At 32.7% G+C, this 21,381-nt stretch overlaps 1 protein-coding gene and 1 long non-coding RNA gene across 19 annotated transcripts in view; one reads left to right on the top strand and one right to left on the bottom strand.

Annotated features, from left to right (window-relative positions):
- LOC109787884 (nucleolin 2) overlaps positions 1-20,363 on the bottom strand; it is a 29,178-nt gene extending 8,815 nt beyond the window's left edge. The window contains exons 1-12 of one of the 18 annotated variants that reach the window (XM_020346478.3): positions 20,246-20,357; positions 20,106-20,139; positions 19,924-20,000; positions 12,845-12,913; positions 11,972-12,135; positions 11,838-11,871; positions 11,546-11,682; positions 10,586-10,677; positions 10,395-10,512; positions 7,042-7,130; positions 2,353-2,440; positions 2,140-2,231 (exon numbers count right to left, since the gene is read on the bottom strand). In XM_020346478.3, coding sequence (XP_020202067.1) covers positions 2,140-2,231; positions 2,353-2,440; positions 7,042-7,130; positions 10,395-10,512; positions 10,586-10,677; positions 11,546-11,682; positions 11,838-11,871; positions 11,972-11,995 — 674 coding nt within the window. In that variant the 5' untranslated portion in view covers positions 11,996-12,135; positions 12,845-12,913; positions 19,924-20,000; positions 20,106-20,139; positions 20,246-20,357. Of the gene's footprint in view, positions 1-2,139; positions 2,232-2,352; positions 2,441-7,041; positions 7,131-10,394; positions 10,564-10,585; positions 10,678-11,545; positions 11,683-11,837; positions 11,872-11,971; positions 12,136-12,838; positions 12,914-19,923; positions 20,001-20,105 lie in introns of all 18 variants that reach the window. The other 17 variants (XM_020346479.3, XM_020346480.3, XM_029269133.2 and 14 more) reach the window with 17 other exon arrangements.
- LOC145953101 (uncharacterized) lies at positions 16,646-17,612 on the top strand. The gene is made up of 3 exons (XR_014430651.1): positions 16,646-16,732; positions 17,150-17,351; positions 17,540-17,612. It is a non-coding gene; the product is annotated as an uncharacterized LOC145953101 (long non-coding RNA).
- Positions 20,364-21,381: the final 1,018 nt, after the last annotated feature.

The raw sequence follows: 21,381 nt of genomic DNA, 5'->3' as shown, positions 1-21,381 counted from the left end.
GAAAATAACAAACTTAGTTAGATAATAGTAGCTTAAGAATCAAAATAAATAATGGCTTAAATATGTTTAGTCCCTCAAATTTAGAATAAATTTGTTTTTAGTTCCTCAAATTTAAAATTGATTTTAGTCTCTGTAATTTTCAAAAATTTTATTTTAGTCCCTCAAGTCACCAATAATATATCTAAAAATGATAGATTAAGATAGTTATACACCAGCAACTTGGTTTAATGTGATGTTTTTACTAATAAAGACACTAGTAAATAAATTTTATGTAACATTATTTGACAGATTTTCTAGCAAACTTAGAGTATAAAGACTAAAGTAAGATTTTTTAGAATTACTAAGACTAAAAAGATCAGTTTTAAATTTAAGGAACTAAAAACAAATTTAGCTTAAATTTGAGGGACTAAAAATATATTTAAGTCAAAAATAATTGTATTATAATATTACAATATAATTATCATATCTTAAAATTTATCACAATAAGATAATTTATCTTGAACATTTTCATAATGAAAATTAATGGAGGAAGGCCAAAATTTAAATTTTTACAATACAATGGTAATTCTTAGAAAAAGGACTGAGAATTGAAAGCAAAGGCGTCAAGATTGTGGTTACTGTTCACTGCATGGCAACCGGTGAAAAACAGAACCAGGATTGTAAAAAGAAAAATTACTACTAATACCATGTAAAAACATTACTTATTTGAATGTGTGTAAGAACCACACACCTGATCTTTATTTGTAAACAAGATAGGAAGTAATTAAGGATACAAAGAATAAATCAATCTTGAATTTCTTATGTTACATGTTTCCATATTTACAACTAATAAAAACGTATATTTAAGATATTTTTTTGACAATAATCTAGAACTGAAACGCTAATGTAGACTACTTCTTTCCATTAGGAAGAACAAAGAGGACGTCATACTTGTCAGAGGACATGATCCTCAGAGAAAAAAATGCAGAGAACTAGGATCGATGTCAAGGGAAATAACAGAGAATTTAGAGATAAGGATCAGCGGAAAGAAAAAGCTCAAAAAAAAAAGTAGGTTTTGATTGCACCTAAGACCGATACCATGTTAAACATAGAAAATGTGAGGGTAAAACTGTGTTCCCCTTTGGAGAATTCTCATTTAAATAGTATTCATACAAGATGATATGTAGCCATAAATCTTGCTAAATTGCAAGCATACAGCTGACCTAATTAATTACATAATTACAGGTTTACAGCTATAAAATCATCCAGGATATGCTGGTTTAGAAGACCAACAAATCTGTGCAGTTAATGGTAAATAATCTTCCTAATTCCATTGACATGTGGTATCTCAAGGGCACTCTTCATCATGGCTTGCTATTTCAACATGCTACCCCGGTGTCAACTCTCACACTTATTGGCTTATTGGTGCTAATTAGGTATCAGATGTTGATCATAATATCATATAATATCAACTTTTAGTTCCAGTATATATCTTGGTCCCAACCTTGTTTCCTGGTACTTGAAAAAGCAGACTTCAGTGGTTGATCAAGCACCAAAGCTGAATTGCAGTACAGTTTTAAGCATCTAAGGTTTTTTTGTGACAACCTTAGCATAGTTGCTCTTTCTCCCAATCCAGTGCCCCACTCTCGCACTAAACACAAAGCTCGATATCTTCTTCGTTCAGGCAAAGATTAACAACAAAAACCTTAATGTTCCTCTTGCATCTATCCGGTTTCAAGGGCTAAGAGATAAGCTCAAAGTACTTGACAAGCCATGTCAACCACCTTGAGCTTAAGGGAGGGAATGTTGGATATATAGAGTGATTAGTGGATCTAACCTAATGGTCCTGTGACTTGTTTGCCTCAGTGATCTTGTGCCCATGCCAACATATCTATGTTGATAGTTAGTCTGTTTAGATTGTTAGTTAAGAAAGTTGTTAGCTGTCACATCAGTCATAACTGACAGCAACTGTAATAGATCAGCATACATACTTAGTATCCTTGCATTCTCACATTTGTAATGATAATTCAAAGTTACAGTTACTCTTAAATTCTTTCCTTTTCTTTCAATTCTCATGGAAACATGAATTCTAACACAGTGGCATGTCGAATCATTCAACAGTATATTACAACCTAACTTACAACATAACAAGAAACATACCCCTTAGCAGCACCAGAATCATGAAATACCGGAACTGATATCCTTGCAATCTCTCCACAAGAACCAAAATGCTCTTCTAGGCTAGCTTTTATCTAAAAGGAAAAAGTAGGCATTAAATACAGCTCAGCACAACAGTTAAACCAAGCAACAATGCAATAGAAAGAGATTCATGATATCCTGTAACAAATCAAAAATGGTAAGAGAAAAAATTACCTTTCCTTCCGGAAGGGAACTATCGAAACCCTTCACAAATATAGTTGGAGACGGATTTCTTGCACACTTATGGAAGTCGTTCCAGTTGCTAAAATTGTTAACAAGGAAACAACAAAGTGAAGATGTGGGCGTAAGACAAGATACAGAAATGTACTAATACAAGAGATTAAAGGCTCATCTCTATGTGTTTAAAATTACATTTTTAATTTATAATGAATATTTAAAAGCATTAATAATGTTGATAAAAGAAAAGAAAAAGTAAAATCTAACAAGTAAACTTTTTAACGTTTTTTTCCATAAGATGAGAGAGAAGTTACGAAAATAGCTGAAAAGAAAACTATATCATGAAAGTGCTTTCTTTTTTCTAAATTTTATCCAAACACCCTACCCTATACCAAAATATATATACACACACACATTACAAGACATGGAAAACCATGCAAATGCAGAAGAGAAAACAAAAATTTTCTCCTGCTCAAAATGGCTATATTTATAGGAAATTTATTCAAGTGCAATTAGGTAGGAAAATATGTTACCAAACAGTGACAGACAGCATGCTCTTGCACAACTCTATCATATAAATGTACATATGTAGATTACCTAATGCCAAATAGGGGGAGTCTTTCTCAAATCCAGGAAGATATCATAGATTAGTTGGGAAATTGAATTATCTCACCATGAATACACCTGACATATCCTTCCCAGTCAGTGTTGTTAGTCTACATATCAATTCTCTATGCAAAATTCATTGGGATGTTGTGGTTTAAATTTTGTGATATATAAAAGGATCCTCTGGAAAAAGGTTAGTTTATGTGAATAGAGGTCACACTAATATTGTAGCAGTTACAGATGTAGATTGGACTGGTTCCCCTAGTGATTGTTGATCAACCTCTGGATATTGTGTTCTAATTGGTGGCAATCTTATTTCATGGAAGAGTAAGAAACAACAAACTATGGCAAGGTCTAGTGCATAGGCAAAATACTGGGCTATTTTGTTACTACATGTGAGATGATTTGGCTAAAGCAACTCCTTAGTGAACTTCAGTTTTGCAAAATTGAATCCATGAAACTCATTTGTGACAACCAAGTAGCCTTGCACATAGCACCTAATTCAGTTTACCATGAGCAGAAAAAACACATTGAAATTGACTGTCACTTTATGCAGAAGATAGTTTCTAGAGAAGTCACCACCTCTTTTGTTAATTCTAATGATCAGCAAACAAATATTTTTATCAAGTCTCTCAAAGGGTCAAGGATATCCTCCATTTGTTCCAAGCTAGATATCTATGATGTATATGCTCCAGCTTGAGGGGTAGTGTGGAGATTTGATCCAGATTTCCATCTGAGATTTGTTCTTGATTTCTATTCGATCTCTATTATTATTATTTCATATTTTTTATTTTATTATTCTTGTTAAGTTACCATTTTATTGTATTGAATGTACGATTATATAATCCCTATAATCAAGGGATCTTGTCATTATTGTAATTTATTTCTAAACATTATAAATAAAGGGCTGAGGAATCAATCTCCTCAAGCATTCAGATTATTCTAAGTCTAATATTCAAGTCATTGTAACCTACAACGTATATACTCATAGTCCTACATATACATCAATCACATCCCTCTTCTCGGTTATGTTTGTTGCATTTTTGTTTATAGACCAATTTGTGAATTAATAGAAGAAGACTCACCTATATCTCAACCAGAACAGGATATTCGAGCCTTCGGTAAGGACGTAGTACACCATCCCTGGACCCAACTTAATTTCATGAATAAGTGCTCTAAATCATGTGCCTTGACCACAAAAGGTAAGAGTTCCTTTTAATATCTCTACTATTGTTTCCCAAAGCATATGGCTTCTTTATTCTAGGCACCAAACCACATGACCCTATTCCCTGCATACTTAACAGCATACACATGGCATCCGAAGTATTGCCCGATTTGCCAATTGTTGGACCATTACGGTTCTGTCCCTAAAAAGGCACCTCAGTAGATTAAGGAGGGAGGGTGTTTATAAACAACCCTTGACCTTAACTCCTAAGTGATGTGGTACTTTTAGACATATAGGTACAAGCCTCCCAATTGAGGCTAAGGGGTAAAAGTGGTCTAGGCCCTCCTATTGCCAATGTTCCGACTATAAGTCCGTAGACATCGTTAGGGTCATAGTCACCTCATTGGAGGTGTTGTCCGCTTTGGTGCTCGTTGTGTCATCATGATTTTGTCATTAAAAAGGTATCTCGGTGGGTTAAGGAGGGAGAATGCTTATAAACTATCATTGACCTCGACTCTAAAGCGATGTGGAACTTTTAGACATATTGGAACAAGTCCCCCAGTCGAAGCTAAGGAGAAAGAGTGGTCTAGACCCTCCTTCAGAACATTGGCACAAAAGGAGGGTCTAGACCACTCTTGCTCCTTAGCTTCGACCGAAGGACTTGTTCCAATATGTCTAAAAGTTCTAGATCACTTTGGAGTTGAGGTCAAGGGTAATTTATAAATGCTTTCCTTCCTTAACCAACTGAGATGCCTTTTCAAGGACATAACCATGAGCCAAAGTGGGCAACACCTCGAATGCGGTGATCCTAACAATGTCAACGAACTTACAATTGGAAGTTGGAACAAATGTAATCCTTTATGACAATTTTCTTTTTCTTGTATAACTTACTCCCTCTATCCAAGATATCACAATTGAACAAAAGGCATACATTATGTCATCCTTGTATAGTTCAATTCTTTCTATTTCTTGATGCCCAAGAAGACATTAAAAATAATTAAGATTTGTATCCCATATTGACTCACTTAGCGTGACCGTACATAATTTGCCTTACTCTATCAAGAGAGTCCATACAGATAATATTCATGTTATGATGGAGGGACAAATCCCGTCTAAATCACTCGCATTCCTCTTTATGATTTGTTGTTTGTCCAATAACCAACTTTATAATCACCTTATTATAGACAACGATTGATGACATTAAAACATTTAGGTCCTTATATTGGAATCGTAGGGACTTCACATCCAAGAACTATATACACCAAGGTCAAATTAAGAATCATTTATGACACAAACATAACTTTCTACCTAATGTCCTCAATCCTCATAGTGAGTAACACTATTACATCATTACACTAATCATGTACCTATGTGAAGACTTGAAATCCCAAATCCATGACCCATGATACACAATCACCAATCTACTCACATACTAGTCTTAATATATTATTGTTATCCGGATTTACAATAATACTTGACCAGGGACATTTAAGAATAACATTAAATAAACTATTTTAAAGACTTTATTATGTTTTAATACACATATTAAAACACCTCATATTATTAAATGAAACTAAAACATGATACAAATGTATACCAAAAAGGAAATGTGTTGGCTTTTAGGGCTTACACCAACAAGATCCAACTCAGAAGCAAAATACAAGGCTATGGTTCAAACTATTTATGGATTATTCACGTTAAGACAATTCTTGGATGAGATGGGATTTGATACCACTTGTCCTATGAAATTATGGTGTGATCACCAAGTTGCCATACATATTACATCAAGTCCATAGTTGTCAATCTCGAATAGCAGAGAGGAGCAACCGATCCCAAAGGTGGGATAACAAGATGACCACTATTATAATATTATAATTATAATTATATGTATTAAATAATTAATAATATATATAAGTTAAAAAAATAACTCAAAATTCATGCATTAATCATTTTCAATAATATAAGTTCATAGTACTTAAGCAAAACATAAATAGAAAATCAAGGAGTCAAGTTGCTTAAAGCTTTAAATCATCTAAATTTAAAGCCTAAAGCAATTAAAGTACTAAGTAACTAAAAAAAGTAAACATTAAAATTCAATCTTCATGCTGTTGACCACTCACGGTGTACCAGTACCAACAACACCAAAGCTCTGATTTTTTTATTGATCAACATTTGGTTGGGCCATGGTTCTGCTGACCACCAAAGAACAAAACCATACAAGTATAAAACAAAAAAGAATAGAATAACAAAAATCGTTGCTGCCAACCATAAAGAAAAAGGGAAAAGAAAGAAAAAATAAGAATCAAAGTGAACAGAAAAAAAAAACGAAATAAATAAATAAATAACTCTCATTGTGTGGAGTTTTTTTTTCGCAAACTGCTGCACTCCACTGTTTTGCAGCCACTACAACCGCTATTGACAACATAGATCAAGTCTCAATTTTCATGAAAGAACAAAACACATGATTGTCACTTCATTAGAGAGAAGATTCAACAGAATGTTATATATACTTCTGATGTTAGGGCAGGTAACAAGCTAGAAAATTTGTTTTCAAAAGCCTACAATGGGATGCGTATTGATTTTATATGTAACAAAATGGCATGATTAATATTTATGCTCTAGCTTGAGGGGGATTGTCAAGAGTTATTATAATAAAAAGCCATTAGGATTTAGTCTTCAGAATAAGGGTTTGGCTTAGATGTTCTTCTTGTGCACTACTTTCTTAACCTAGTTATATAACTAGCCAAACAAAAATTTACAAAATAAATATTTGCATGGGAAAAATAAAAATATCCTTGAAATCCAAGTGAACAAGTTTCCTAAGAAATTTACACTAGCACTATTGAGTGGGAAATTTTGTCAACAAACAGCAACAAGAGGCAAGTAATTGCAGTTTCATTATATATGAACATTACCTTCTATTGGAGGTATATTCTCCCCTTTCTCGAGCTATACCAATTGCAATGCGACGTTGCAACAATACAAAATTATTCAACTCAAGAGCCTGTGATTACAAAGAAAATTGATTTCAGCTCAATGTCTTCACATAGAACAAGGATTCAACGAACAGACTACAGATGATGATGAGGTATAAGAACACAGGCAATAAATATATAAGAAAGCCTAGAAATAACAATGTTAATCTATAGGCCAAGTTAGGCAGTTATAATTATAAATAGAAAGTTATTTTTGTTAATTTCCAGTTAGGCAGCTATATATTTTGGTGTGACAATTATATTGTTATATAGGTTTTGTGACAGACTAATTAAGGCATCAAATTGTTATTTCGAGTGTTATGAAGGATGACATGTATGTACCCAAAATCTGGTCATAAACCCTGATTATTTCGATAATTTATTCAATATTCAGTGTTTATTTCTTAAGTTTAACAATTGGTCCAACCTTCCCTATGTCATTATTGAGGATGTACTCAAGAGTGGAAGACATGGAAAGAAAAGTGGAATTGATTTGTTACTTGTTAGTATAGTGAGGAGTTGTGAAGATCCAATTCTGATCAGTGACCATGATCATTTGTCTTGGGACCATGGGGCAGAATGTAGAAGAAATCCAAAGGACAATTGATGAAATGATAGAGAATATTGTTAGTTTGGATGAGATACATGTTTTGTTAACAGAATGGATGAAGCCAAAGGCTCTAAAGATGGATGATTGTGATACAGGAAGTCCTAGTCATTCATGAATTCCTGTAACACATCCTCGTGAACATATGGATGCAAATTCCACTTACGATGGAGGTGAATATACCGAAACACTCAAACAGGTAATGCAGAGTGCTGAGTTGCCCAATTTTGATGGAAGTTATTCAATTGTTTGGTTGGCTTGGGCAGAAGAGTATTTTGAAATTCAAAACAAAAGACAAGAGAAGACGGTGCCTCTAGCCTTTGTGTGTGACTCTGCTCCGCATTGGTTTCAGGATTTGAAAAAGAGACTGCAGAAGTTGAAAAACATGAATTGGGAAACAATGACTGCAGAATTGCTCGAGATAGTTTCCAGAACTGGAGCAAGGAATCCTTATGTCCAACTTGTCGCTATCCATCAAACAATTTGTGTTGAAGATTATGTGCATCAGTTTGAAATGTTGCTTGCACATTATTAGAAATTCTGGAAGAAACTTTGGTATATTTTATGAATGGATTATTAAGCAATGCTATCAAAAGGAAGGTAAAAACACATGACCCATAGAATTCTCAAAGGGCAATCTGCGTTGCCCGATCCATTGAAGATGAGTTGTTTGGAGTGGCTGATGTTCCAAAAACAGCCAATAAAAAATGCTCCAATATATGCAAATCATTCTGTACTACCAGGAGCAATTACTGAATACCTAAAACCATGAGTGTCAAATCAGGCTGTGAATTCTGGGTGTAACACTGCAACCCAGTTCAATCAGAATCAAGTTGGGCCATGGAACAGCATTCTACTCAAAATTTAAAACCATTGGCTTCAACTGAAAATTCAAATGCCAATTCTAGCAGCAGCAGGGCACAAGGCCTTTGCCATATCAAGAATATATTCAAAGAGAAAGTTATTGACATGGCCAACCATTTAGGCCACTCTATAGGTAGTTGTTTATCAAGAAGAGAAAGGAAAGGTTGTTTGGTATGCCTATTTTCTATTTCCATTTTCATGGAAAACAACTGAAAATGTTTGTTTGAATTTCAGGAAATCTTTTATCTTAAAATTTCAAAAACAAGCCCAAATTTGAAAACGAAAAACTGGTTTCCCATATTTTCTTCAAACATTTTCAAAACAATCCCATCCTATTCTACATTTCTGACCTCCATTTTGATGGTGGCATGCCTAAGAAAGAAGAAACACAATGGCCTTGAGTTCTAGTGGAGATACAACTCTGTCAATGGTGAGAAAGACTAAGGTGTGGTTGAGGTTTACTCACAATGGTGCATTATGATTTATGGATTGTGCAGCAAGGCATGGTGGTTGGAGCCAGGCATGGATAGAAGGCTTGGAGGCTTGCTGTTGGTAGTGAGGCTGGTTCCAGCAAGGATTGGTCGTGGAAAGTTGATGAAGCAATGACACAGTTAGTGATAACATTGGTGGTTTAGATGGCAAAAGTCAGGGACAACATTGATGCTTCAAATTTGTGGACGGTTAAAGGTTTCAATGGCAGAATCGAGGACAATTTGAGGTCAGTCAATGGTTTCAGTAGCCTTATGAGCTTTGATGGTTCAAATAATTGGCAGCATGACAAAGGGAGAGGTCGCAATTCGGGGAAAAAAGAAAGGGATTGTGTTGGTTCTGATTTCACAACGATGTCAGCAGTTAATAGTTATAATGACTGTAACAAGGTGTTGGTAATGGGGTGAGTTTTAGTGCTAAAATCGTTATGTGAACAGTCTTTCCTTGAACAGTACCGAAGAACAGTCATTTCTGATGTTTGAATGGCAAACGAGAGTTACACCTTCTGGTCTGACCACTGATCCCATAGGCAGCAATGGTGGCCAACAACAGCACCAATATTGAGCAGCGAAAACAAAACTCCCAAGGCCGTGAGTTCTGATACCAAGTTGAAAGAAAAGGAAATTCTATGTTTATGTGTATATTGTACATTCACTAATCTCCCTCTTATAGGGTAAATAACTATGCATTAAAAAAAATAACAATAATAAGGAAATAGGGAAACAAATATTTAAAGTTATTTAGAGATATTTTTTACCCCTAAATATCTATGATATTTATAACAGGATTAACCATGCCATTGTTGCGATCTTTGGTGAGGAAGTGCAAAGAAATTCAAAGAAGAACAAGATATGAATGAAGACAATGTCCTATAATCACTAGCTCAATCTATTGACACTGCAGAAGAAAATAGTTTTCAGTGAGATATTCGGTAATAGTGTGCAAGAAAGTAAGCAGCGCCTAAGAAGAAGAAAGCGCCAATGAGGAAGGAGGGGAACGGTGGTGGAATCGAATCTGTCATTGTTGACGAACCTAAGCTCAGATACCATATTATCCGGAGGGAAAACTTTGAATTACAGAGAAAAATATTTCTCTTTATCAGCTTCTGCTTACAACTTTATTTATAATGCAGAGGCTTTAGATAATTCAATCCTAACAGGTGCCATCTATGATAGTTACAACTGACAATGAGTCAATTATTACTGTCTCACAGCACATTAGTCAAACTACAAGAGGCAGCTGGCTGAAAATAAAAAGAGACTAATTGAAGAACTAAACCACAAGAGAATTGATATTCTCACATGCAAAGACCACACTAGGTAACAAAGCTCACTTTTTGTGCTGCTTCTGCTGTTGCAAACTCAACGTGTCCAAAGCCTCTAAACCTCCCTTCATAATCCGTATGAAGACGAACATCAACAATTTCTCCACACTCTTTGAAAAGATCTTCCCTGAATAACTCCAAGATTAGAAAAACAGACCATAAAATAATCAACAAGCACCTACATGAAAAATAATACATACAGATCAGTTCGTTCCACACTGTAAGACAAGTTTCTAGTATATATTGTCTTCGATCCAGCATTTTGTTCATTCGGGGTAGCTAGCATTTTAGGCTGCAAAATTCCAGGAAATAACATGTTATATGACCAATTTGATATTGTTCGATTACAGAATCCTCAACAACTTTCCCCAAGTCAACTTTATATTCCAATAATACTACATATTGTCGTCCCAGCTTATATATAGCAAAACAAGGCATCAAATAGACCATCTATCATCTTGTGAAGAATCCCTTCCAACGTCCTAGTCTTAGTGAAGTCATAGTTGTTCAGTCTCTATTCAATAATTGGATTACAGATATGAGTACCTTGAAAACTAAATTACATCTATTATCTTTTCTAACTGAATTACAAATGAACAAATTTATTCATTTTCCAAGCATTAACCAATGCTCCTTTATTAATATATTGCAGTACAATAATCAACCAATAACATAAAAATCAATAACTCAGTATTTGTTTGTGATGCCTTAATCAAAGCTTCTGTCAGAATCAAGACCTATAACTATACTCTCTGGAGAATTGACTTGATTAAAATTCCTTCTTTGTAGCATTAGGTCAATCCTCCTAGGACTTTGGTGCCCAGAAAAAGGAAATGATAGCCAGACACTCAAAGCATTCCAGCCATCAAGAAAGAAACTGCTATCAATTTAAAAGTTCCCAATAGTTGCATCTTTGTGAGAAATGCATTTACTCACTTCGTCCTCCTCAGAACCATCAGCCAATGACTCGAAAAAACTGGATAAGTTAGCATCAATCTTTTCCTGTTTACTTAGAGAGCCTTTTTTAGCTTAAGGATGGCCAAAGCAAAAAATAAAACACAAATAAAGTCAATAAAAAAAAATCATTATACCTATACTGGAACAAAATTAAAGCCTAATATGCATGTAGTAAAATCCTAATTCTCGTGTCAAATAAATACCTTTCTAGGTTCAGAATCTGAAAAGGAATCATCTGAAATAATTTCGTTGTTATTCCCTTGCTCCTCAACAACCTCATCTCTCTTCTGCTTCTTTGCACTCACTTGCTTCTCATCTTCATTCTCACTCTCGTTCTCGCCTACACAAATTTTAACAATTTAAAAATGAAAAGGAAAATAAACAGTACATAAACTAAGCCCTGGGAGAAGAATCTACAAAAGGAAAGCGAATTGGTATAACAGTAAAAATGTAAATAAAAGATGAGCAAACAATGACACAGAAACAAAACAATACCGATTTGAGGAGGTGGCTCTGCAATAGCACCAATCTATAAGACAATGAAAACAAGTACAGTTATAGTTCAGTAATCGTGATCCTCAAAGAGAAATAATTCACCAAAAAAAAAAAATTAAAGTCGTGAAACAAACTTTGAGATCTGAATTGTTGTCCATCAGGAACAGAACACAATAAGAGAAACTTTTAGGGGTTAGGTTGGCTAGGGTATCGGCCTCCTGGACAAGACATGCAATGCACTCCAATGCTAAATGGATAAGAGACACTTTTATAGGTGAGTTATTAGGGTCTCAACCTGCTGGAAAAGATAAGCAATGCGCTCAGTGCTACACACATTTCGTCCTCCAACTGGCTGAGCTGGCAAATTGCAAATTTGAAATACTACACAGTAAAAGATTATAAGATTCTAATTGCTTTAGTTTAAAAATACTTCTCTCAATCAAAATAAATTAAATTGAATTTAAGATTTTAATTTTATTTGAATTGATAATTTTGTCTTTATTTTTTTGTTAAACTATTTTGGATGTGTTAGGTAAAATTAACTTATAAGCTAACTGAAAAGTATAAGCTATAAATTAGGAGTTGAAATGTTAGAAGCTTATAAGCTAGATGATCCGATTGAAAATGTTTAGATTAGTTAATAAGCTAGTTCATGATTGTAAAATGACATAAAATGATTTTTATAATAAGTGAGAGAATGACACAGTATAGACAAAATAGTTTCTAAATTAAAAAGGGTAAAAGAATATTTCAAATAAATTAATGAGGACAAAAAAGAGAAAGGAAAAAAAAGAAGTTAAAAGCTTATAAGTTATAAGCTACTTTAATTAGGTTATGAAAATAAATTATAAGCTCCTAAAATTCTAAAATAAACTCGTATAAACTCTTGTACCAAACAAGTTTATTTTGATCAAACTATCTTACAAGCTAGTCAAAGAAGCTTTATAAGCTCCTAAAATGTTGCGAAACACAATCTACTATTGTTTTGGTAAAAATACTGCTGTTACCTAATTTTCTGCAGGTGCTCCAGCAAAGGGAATGATGTCCTTTGCTCTCGAACACTGACAGTGGGACACCTGCAAATATACTTCGACATTCAAATTAGAGGAGAGTCTAAGTTTAAAATATGCTTAGGATTAGAATGATACTAGGTGCCCCTTAATAGATGTTTAATTCCTAACATTAAGCCTCGAAATTGGGTTGCTTGAATCTGTCAAGTGATGATAATGTGTTTGATTACGATAATCAAAATCTTTGAGAGATATTCATGCAAGGATATTTTGCTAGCCATTAGAAATTTAACTGTCTAGGGTTTCTCTTTGTAATAATGGACTAGAGGCTCAACCAAGGCAAATAGGAGGCCGCCTTGGCCTAACCGAGTTGAGCGGTACAACTAGCTTATAAGCGGACTAAAACTTATAAACTAGCTGAAAGCTTATAAATTATAAGTTAGGAACTAAAAGGTTGAAAATTTATAAGTTAAATTATTGAATTAAAAATATTTGGTAAAATTAGTTGATAAACTATTTGGTTAATGTAAAATGATATATTTATTCATTTGTAACTTATATTGATTTCAAAAATAATTTGAGAAGACTTCTGAACTCGTGTGTATTAGTGCAAAATATGTATTTTATCATAGTTTCTATCTTCTTTATCATTCACTGCAAGATGTATTATATTTCCATGTAACACAGGATAATACCGCAAAACAGTATAATATAAAATTAGATGATGAATGTTAATGATACCGGTTCTAATAACGTTGGGAAAAACTAAATAAGAATATTCTGAATGAACTTTTAACTACCAAGGAAAAAATATAATATAATAAAATCTTATTATATATTGTCGCATTATATTGTAATTATGTGCATTATATTACTGCTTCTTAACTTTACAATATATATAGGTTGGCATATAAATTTATGCTAAGAGAATATGATAAGAAAAAAAAAATTCTGTGAATTCATCATTATGATGTCTTATTGTTGTTCCACATTAGGTACATTTCTTAAAATTTTTGGAGAATGTTTTGTACAAAGATTTATGCTATATATCATATTGATTAATAATTAAGTTTGCATAGTTATATCTAAAATAAATTTCATGAGATATCTTCTTTGCTACCATCACGATGAGCCTTGGTACAGTGATATAATAGATAAGGTTGTTGTCTTATAACATGAAGGTCATAGGTTCAGATCCCCCAGAAACAGTTTCTTTAGTTGCGAGAGAAAGGCCACAATACCACATACGTCTACTCCCCCAAAACCCCACTAACTGGGAACTAGGTGCTCTGGGCTGCCCTTTTATGTCTTTTCTTCAATGCTCTCTCACAAATATTTCCCGTGTCATTGATCTATGGCAAATCATTTAGCACATGCGAATATGAAACAAAGTCTTCCAGGTTAAGTGAAGTATATTGGGAAAAAAAGTGTTCAAACCAATAAAATTGGAAATTGGAATGATTTGGTTCAGTGGTTGTAGCAAAGTTGTTTACAGAACCCAAACCAAACTAACCCAATCATGATTGTGTCAGTTTCATGTTTGGCATTATTTCATTTTAAAGAACAAATTTGATTAAAAAAATCAGAATGGTGGAGGTTGCTGGTGCACAAACCAATGAAAAAGAGAAACAAAACAAAGCAAAGCAGTGAATGATCAATGATGGTTTTGTTGTCGGAATAAGGAGCATAACATAAGAACTAGTGGAGGAGCATGGCAAATCACAGAGCTAATGATGAAACACAATAAAGTTGTTTAATTATCATTAATTTTATTAGCTTCATTAATTTAGTTATTTGAGTTTATAAGATAAATAAAAAGTGTTTCTACAAAATCAAATATGTGGGGCTGAGTGTGTTGATTTGTCTGGACTTCAAAAGTCCAACCCAATGCCTAACTTATCAGAGCTAAGAGTGAAGGGGTTGATTCATACGCTTCGGTTTTCAGTTATGTGTTTCCTGACGCTCGAGAGAAAACTACATAGGAACTCTTGGAAGAGGAGTAAGAAGAACGAGAACTAGACTGGTGAATATCACTCCAGAGACTTAGAAATCAGCGTTTGAGGTAAGAGGGGGAGAGGGATTGTATTCAATTTGTGGCATATGGGAATTGTGGGAATATGCCTCTTTAGGATTTCTGTTACATGACTGGAGGGTTTTTGAACACCCTGAAGCTAGTGTTGGTAATATGTGTTGCTGTGTTTTAGTGTTATTGAATAATTTGTTGATTAATTGCTGAATTAATTTGTTAAATTGAATTGAATCTATGAAATTTGGACATCCAAAAATGGAAAAGTATTCAATCTTCTTTTATTTTCTTTTAATTTTTTTTTCGGATACTTCCTAGATACTTATTGGTTACTAGTAGATGCGTATTTGAAAAGCATCCAAAAAGTTTGTCTTAAGCTTCTTGTACAGTCATGTTTTTGTCATGCTGTGAAAGGAATTGAAATGCATACTCCTTTAATCATTCTTTGAAGAAAAACAAAATGGATCCAAAAGGGTAGAAAATTTGGTTTATGTTCATTTCGACCTTCAACTTTCGTCTATGAAAGATGAAGAGTACAACAAAGAGAGACTAGGTTGTGGGTCATTGGTAAAGATATACATCATCCACTTGATGATGTTAGACTTTTTGAATTGACAGAGTTGTCTCTAGATGAACCAAATTTTAAAATTTTTTTTTTTATAAATGATGGTAACATGGAGGAGAGTGACAATTAGCATTAGACAGTAATTAGTTATGGTGCTTTTGAATCGTAGACTATTGTATAAAACCAATATTAGTTTTAAGTCCTGCCAAAGATGCTTTTATTAATATAGTTAACTTGATGTGGGCAAAAACTGTAAATTTTGTTGTTATGATCACAAATATCTTTTTTTACATTGTAATCATCATAATTATGTATTAATGAGAAAGAATTAATATCTCTTTCTTTACCAATATTCTACATCTATATAAATTTTTCTATAAAATTTCATTAATGTATCATATTCTAAATTTTACAAAAATTGTAGTATCACTGTATCTATGTCATATCGTAGTCGTACTAAGTATCTAGGTTTCATAGAATTGAATTGAGCTTTCTACCCTCTCTTGCTTGAGTAGGGTTCATAGATGTTAATTCGGTAATTTTGCTGATTGATGATCTGAGAGTTGAGTTTTAATTTATGTATTATGGGAGAAAGGTGTTAATTGGTTATAATATTCATGTTTAGAGTCATCTATGTTGGTTTGATGAACTTTAAGACACTTGGAAGGGTTAGGGAAGAGTTGAAACCAAAAATCGCAAAAATGTGAACGGGTTCTATTGTAAATTTGTTAAGGCAAATTGAAATTCGCTTGAGCGAATTCACTATAAAGGCTTGAGTAGAAATTCGCTTGAGCGAATTAAAGTCCTAGTTTGTGGTGATACAATCCATGATTCCTAGGCTACCTCATATTTGTGAGTGTTTTATGCGAAGAAAATGGTATCACAAGCATTTAGATATAAACGCATAAGAGCTCATGTGTCAACAAGTATCTTGAGTGGCATGCATGTTTGTTGTAACATCCCATTTTTCATAAAAGCTAATATAAGTATTTTATTAATAATTTTGGTATTTTTATTTTATTAATAGGGAATGCTTAATATTTATTTAATTATGTAATATATTTTAGAATATATTATATGATATTTTATTATAGAATAGTATAATATTTTATTTAAAAGAGAAGGGATTTGTAGTTGTGCTTAATATGTTTTAACTAGAGGGTTAAAAGGAGGTTAGGTTTTTTTAAAAGAGGAGCTTTCTAATCAAATCCTTTTACACCTCTATTTTCACGTATGCGCTTCAAGGAAGGAAATTACCTCAAAGTCGTGCACCCGTCGTTTGGAGCCTATCCAGGTAAGGGGGGAGACTGAGAAATCTCGCTCTAGGTGTGAGTTTGTATGTCGGATAGTAGGATTGACCCCAATCCTATGTATATTGTGTGCCTATGTATGAGGAGTTTCCCCTTATGTTTCTGTTCTGCTCCTTATTCTTCTCACCCATAATTGATGACATTAATTGTAAAAATGTATGATTAATTTTATGTTTTTGGATTATAATTGTATGATTTGAGGTCTCTGTGGGTTTCTATGGAAAACCCTAAGGGAATTTGGTGCGATTTTGAAGAAAGATATTAGTTGTGTATGTGAATTGGATGATATTGGGCATTAATTTACTTGCTATAGAATATGTTTATCGATTAAATGATATGTTTTGGTGAATTGATGCATAAGTCAAAATTTTGTGTTTCTATCATGTTTCTAATGTCATCAGATGCCATTAAGAGTGCGTCAAGCGTCATTGAGGTCGAGAGCAAAGTTTGCTCTCGGGGTCTCTCATATCGAGTGTGGGATGACCCTTGTTGAGCGCGAGATGACCCTTGTCGAGCACGGAAACTCCAGGGATTCCCTGTAATGCTTCCGTCAAACGTGAGTTGAATCATGTTGGGCGTGGACACTCCAGAGAGCTCTCGATGGTATTTTCACCAGGCGTTAGTTAGGATTTGATTTATGTTATTTAAATTGAGTAGTTGATTTTATTTCCTTTCTAATTTTTTATTTCTGCTAAGTCTAGTTTGTGTTAAAATGTGATCCTTTCTTGTATATGCCTCAAAATGTTGAGATATTGTCTCACTCCTCTATTTGTGTGTTTGTTGTTGTTTAGGTTGATTGCCACTATAGGCAGGTGAGCATAATCTAGTTGAGTAGAAATTGGTTGCAAAAGATGAAGCTTAGGCATCATAGCTTTTCTTTGTAAGTCGCTTTGATAGAGTGTACCATCAGGACTTAGACTAGTTATTTTGGTTTTTGTGATGAGCTTGTCTTAGTTAAAGTTTATTTTATCATGTTTTATATTCAATTTGAGAACTTGTAAAGTTTGTGTCAATGCCTAAGTAGTATCTTTATATTTTTAGAACTTATATTTCTTATTTATTGGAGTTTTATTTTAGTGAAGACATTGGGATTTGTGGATCTTTTACCCAAGAGTTAAGTTTAATTATATTTAAATATCGCCATATTTCTTTATTATATTTAATTTAAAATATTTTGAGAAATAAGGGTGTCGCATTAGTAACTCAGAAATAGAATGAGAACAACGAATTGCAAATTGGGTTTCCCAGGTTTATTTTCTAAAACCCAATTGCCAAATCGAAACCATTAGATCCGCCCTTTTTCCCAACCAATAAAACCCCCACCTACCTGCATCAGCATGATTCTTTTACATTAGATTGGGTACTCAGACTTGTAAACACTAGGAAAATATTGAGCTACAAATTGAAGAGTGGAAGGATCACAACTATCATTTCATCCTTACATTTTAGCATCACATCTATTTTATCCCATGTTTTCTTACAACTTTTTAAACTAATTCTGTAACTTTTTGTTTCATTGAAGTAATGCAAACCATTTAACAAATTTGACTTGTGAAATAATGCACTTGCCAAGAAGAATACAACAAGCACTTCACCAAAGCTGAATTTGGGTAGCAGTTCAATAGTGGTAATTATGAACAATTGCCACAAAGTTGGTGTATATATAATAGAGTCGAAGTAAATTTGGCAACTGGCGCTAAATCTTAAAAATCAGTGTCAGATCAAGATGCTTAACAGCTGTTATAACTGCCATGATAATTTAGTGGTTTCATTTCTATATGTAATTTTACTTAGGTAAAAGATTCAAGTGGGCAGAGCAATTGTGTATTGCATAAACTACCACTAAGTGTAAAATTTTGTTATTAGCTAACTACAGTGTTGTTCACACTAGCACATAATTTTGCCCTGATTTGTTATTAGAGAACGTAGTTTGAGAATGGACTGGAGAATATTTAACCTGCATAGCTCATACACTGATTCATTAGCATTATGCTCTATTTCATGTGTTTATCTTCATATTAGAGATGGTTGTTCAAGACTCTACTCATGAATTAGGATGCAAAGACTATCTAGTTAGTTAAAAAGTTTGTCATGAGTTGTGAACGAGGACATCTAGTTTGTTATATTCATATCAGTGTTATTCCAATAGTCAAATATTAAACTAGCTTAAAATTGGAGGTTTTTGAGTTGCATCATATAATTTATTATTATGCCAGAATAATTAGAATGATTGTAATAATAAGTAGGAACTATAATTTCTTTAAGAAAATATAGATATCACAGTAGAGGAAAGTTCTATAATTCACCTAAAACAAAAGCATAGGTGAGAGAAAAATAGAAAAAGGTAGAGATACTGCATATTCTTAGAGGAGTGTGCATCTTCCCTGCCCAAAAATCCCAAATCCTCAGTCAATCATTGAATGTCTTCCCATTTCTCTCTATTTCATTTTATATCATAATCTCTAGCATAATTTACAATTACAAGTTACAACTCACACCTTCCTCAGTCCCCCTTCCATGAAAGAATTCATAATATTATTTACATCGGGTGAATATTCACTTTAAACTTCACACAGGCCACATACATATCCAGAGCCTTATGAGTCTTACACCCAGCATGCCTAGCACTCCTACCTACCTAACACATTCATTAATTAATGTTAATGTAAACTCAGAATCTCAAGCATGTGCTATGTGCTGAAGTGATAGCAAAAATGTGCTTCAGTGAGGATAGAAGAGAAGAGATAAGTAGTTACCGACAGTTAAAGTAGTTACTTAGGGGGATCTCAGTTAGATAAACAGGGAAAAATAAGGAGGAAAAATTCACTAGTTGTTCAATAAAATTAGCAAGAAAGGGGAAAGCCTTGATGAGAATTATTTATCCTACTCTGAATTGTTCAATAAAAATGTTCATTTTCATTGTCTGTATCTATTTTCCATTTCTCTTTCTTGGGTTCAATATAGCTCCTGTCATTATTTTTCTGTTATTTTCCTTTCTATCAGCATAAAACTAGGTTAGGTAGGTAGTTAGAGATTGCATTTCTAACCATTGGTAAGTGGTGAAAACAGCTTATAGTATTCTATTCATATCACAATCATAATAAGTTATAAATATCATAATGAATATCCTGGCATGAAATTGAAGTTTTTTAAGTTATGCAAATATCATTAATACCTTATTCTTAATCTTCTCAGAAACTTCATCTCTGTTCCGCTTTTTTGCACTCACTTGCTTCCTATCTTCATCTCCACCTACATGAATTTCATTTTTCAAGAAAATAAAAATTATTAAAGCAACTAAACAGTGCATGAACCAAACCGAAACAAATAGGTGCAACGAAAGTGAAAATAAGGAACCATTTTAGGGAAGTGGAATTGCAGTAGTACCAACCTAGAATATAAGAAAAATAACTGTTTAGCTGAGTTATGCACGAGTGGGTCAAAGAGAAAGAAACCACGACAAAACACTTTGATTTTGATATAAGAGAGAATATTACCGAAGAGATAAGATTAAAAACCACTTTTCAGGAGTTGATAATGGTTGGGTTAGCCATTACTAGTTAGGGTTTTGTTTTGCAAAGACACTTATGCACGCTGAGTTTTAGCAATTAGCATGGAACAACGAAGACATCACCATCCACGAAAAGAATGCAATCCTAGCCATCCATCTGTACTCTAAAAAAAAGAACGGTGAATGAGAAGCACCCACAACTAGCTTTAACTCAAGTTTTGATATTTTAATGAATTAATCATCTATATATTATTAATGTAAAAAATTTTATACTCACAACCAATCATATCTTTTAAAATTACTTATTTTATTATTATTTTATTAAATAAATAACTGACATAACACTATTAAAAAATATAATTGATTGCCAATATAAAAAAATTTTACACTGACAATATATAAGTAATTAACTCTTTATTAATTAAGTTTTACTTTTGACATAATTTACAAGATTTAAAAAAATATATTATTATTATTGTTTTGTTACATGTTAAAATAATCTATAACACAATACAAAAAAATACACTCTTTTGATATCCATTAATTTATATTTTTTTCTCACAAATTTATTTATTGAGAGTGAAATAAAATATATATATATATATATATATATATATATAAAGAAGAAAAAAATATATATATTTATACCCCTTTTAAAGGAATTATCCAATTTTTTCATCAGGAAGGCATGTAGCGTCATTTTATTTTTTGCTATTGCTTTTTTATTTTTACTAGTCTAATATAGGAATAAATAATTAGAGTTTTAAAATTCAACTCAAACAATGATTTTAAAGTTAGCCCTTGAGTTACACATATTTATGTAAATATGTTTAACAAAAAAAATATATACCAAATTATAATTTAGAATTTTTTAATATATTTTTTATATTTTTCAATTATATATATATATATATTAATATATGTGTATATATTATAAAATAGTTTTATGAATATTAATATATGTATAAAAATAATTTTATATTTACATATATGTGTGCATGCTTACATAATTTAATAAAAATTAATAAAAAAATATTATTTATATTATACTTTGTGTTTTAATTATAAAAAATGAAATAACTAATTATTATAATAAAAATTTATTTTTAAGTATTTTATTTT

The sequence above is a fragment of the Cajanus cajan genome, chromosome 11 (genome assembly GCF_000230855.2).
Source record: "Cajanus cajan strain Asha chromosome 11, NIPB_CcT2T_4, whole genome shotgun sequence".
Taxonomy (NCBI): domain Eukaryota; kingdom Viridiplantae; phylum Streptophyta; class Magnoliopsida; order Fabales; family Fabaceae; genus Cajanus; species Cajanus cajan.
The sequence above is the reverse complement of the archived record's forward strand: the minus strand, read 5'-3'. Positions and strand labels throughout refer to the sequence as shown.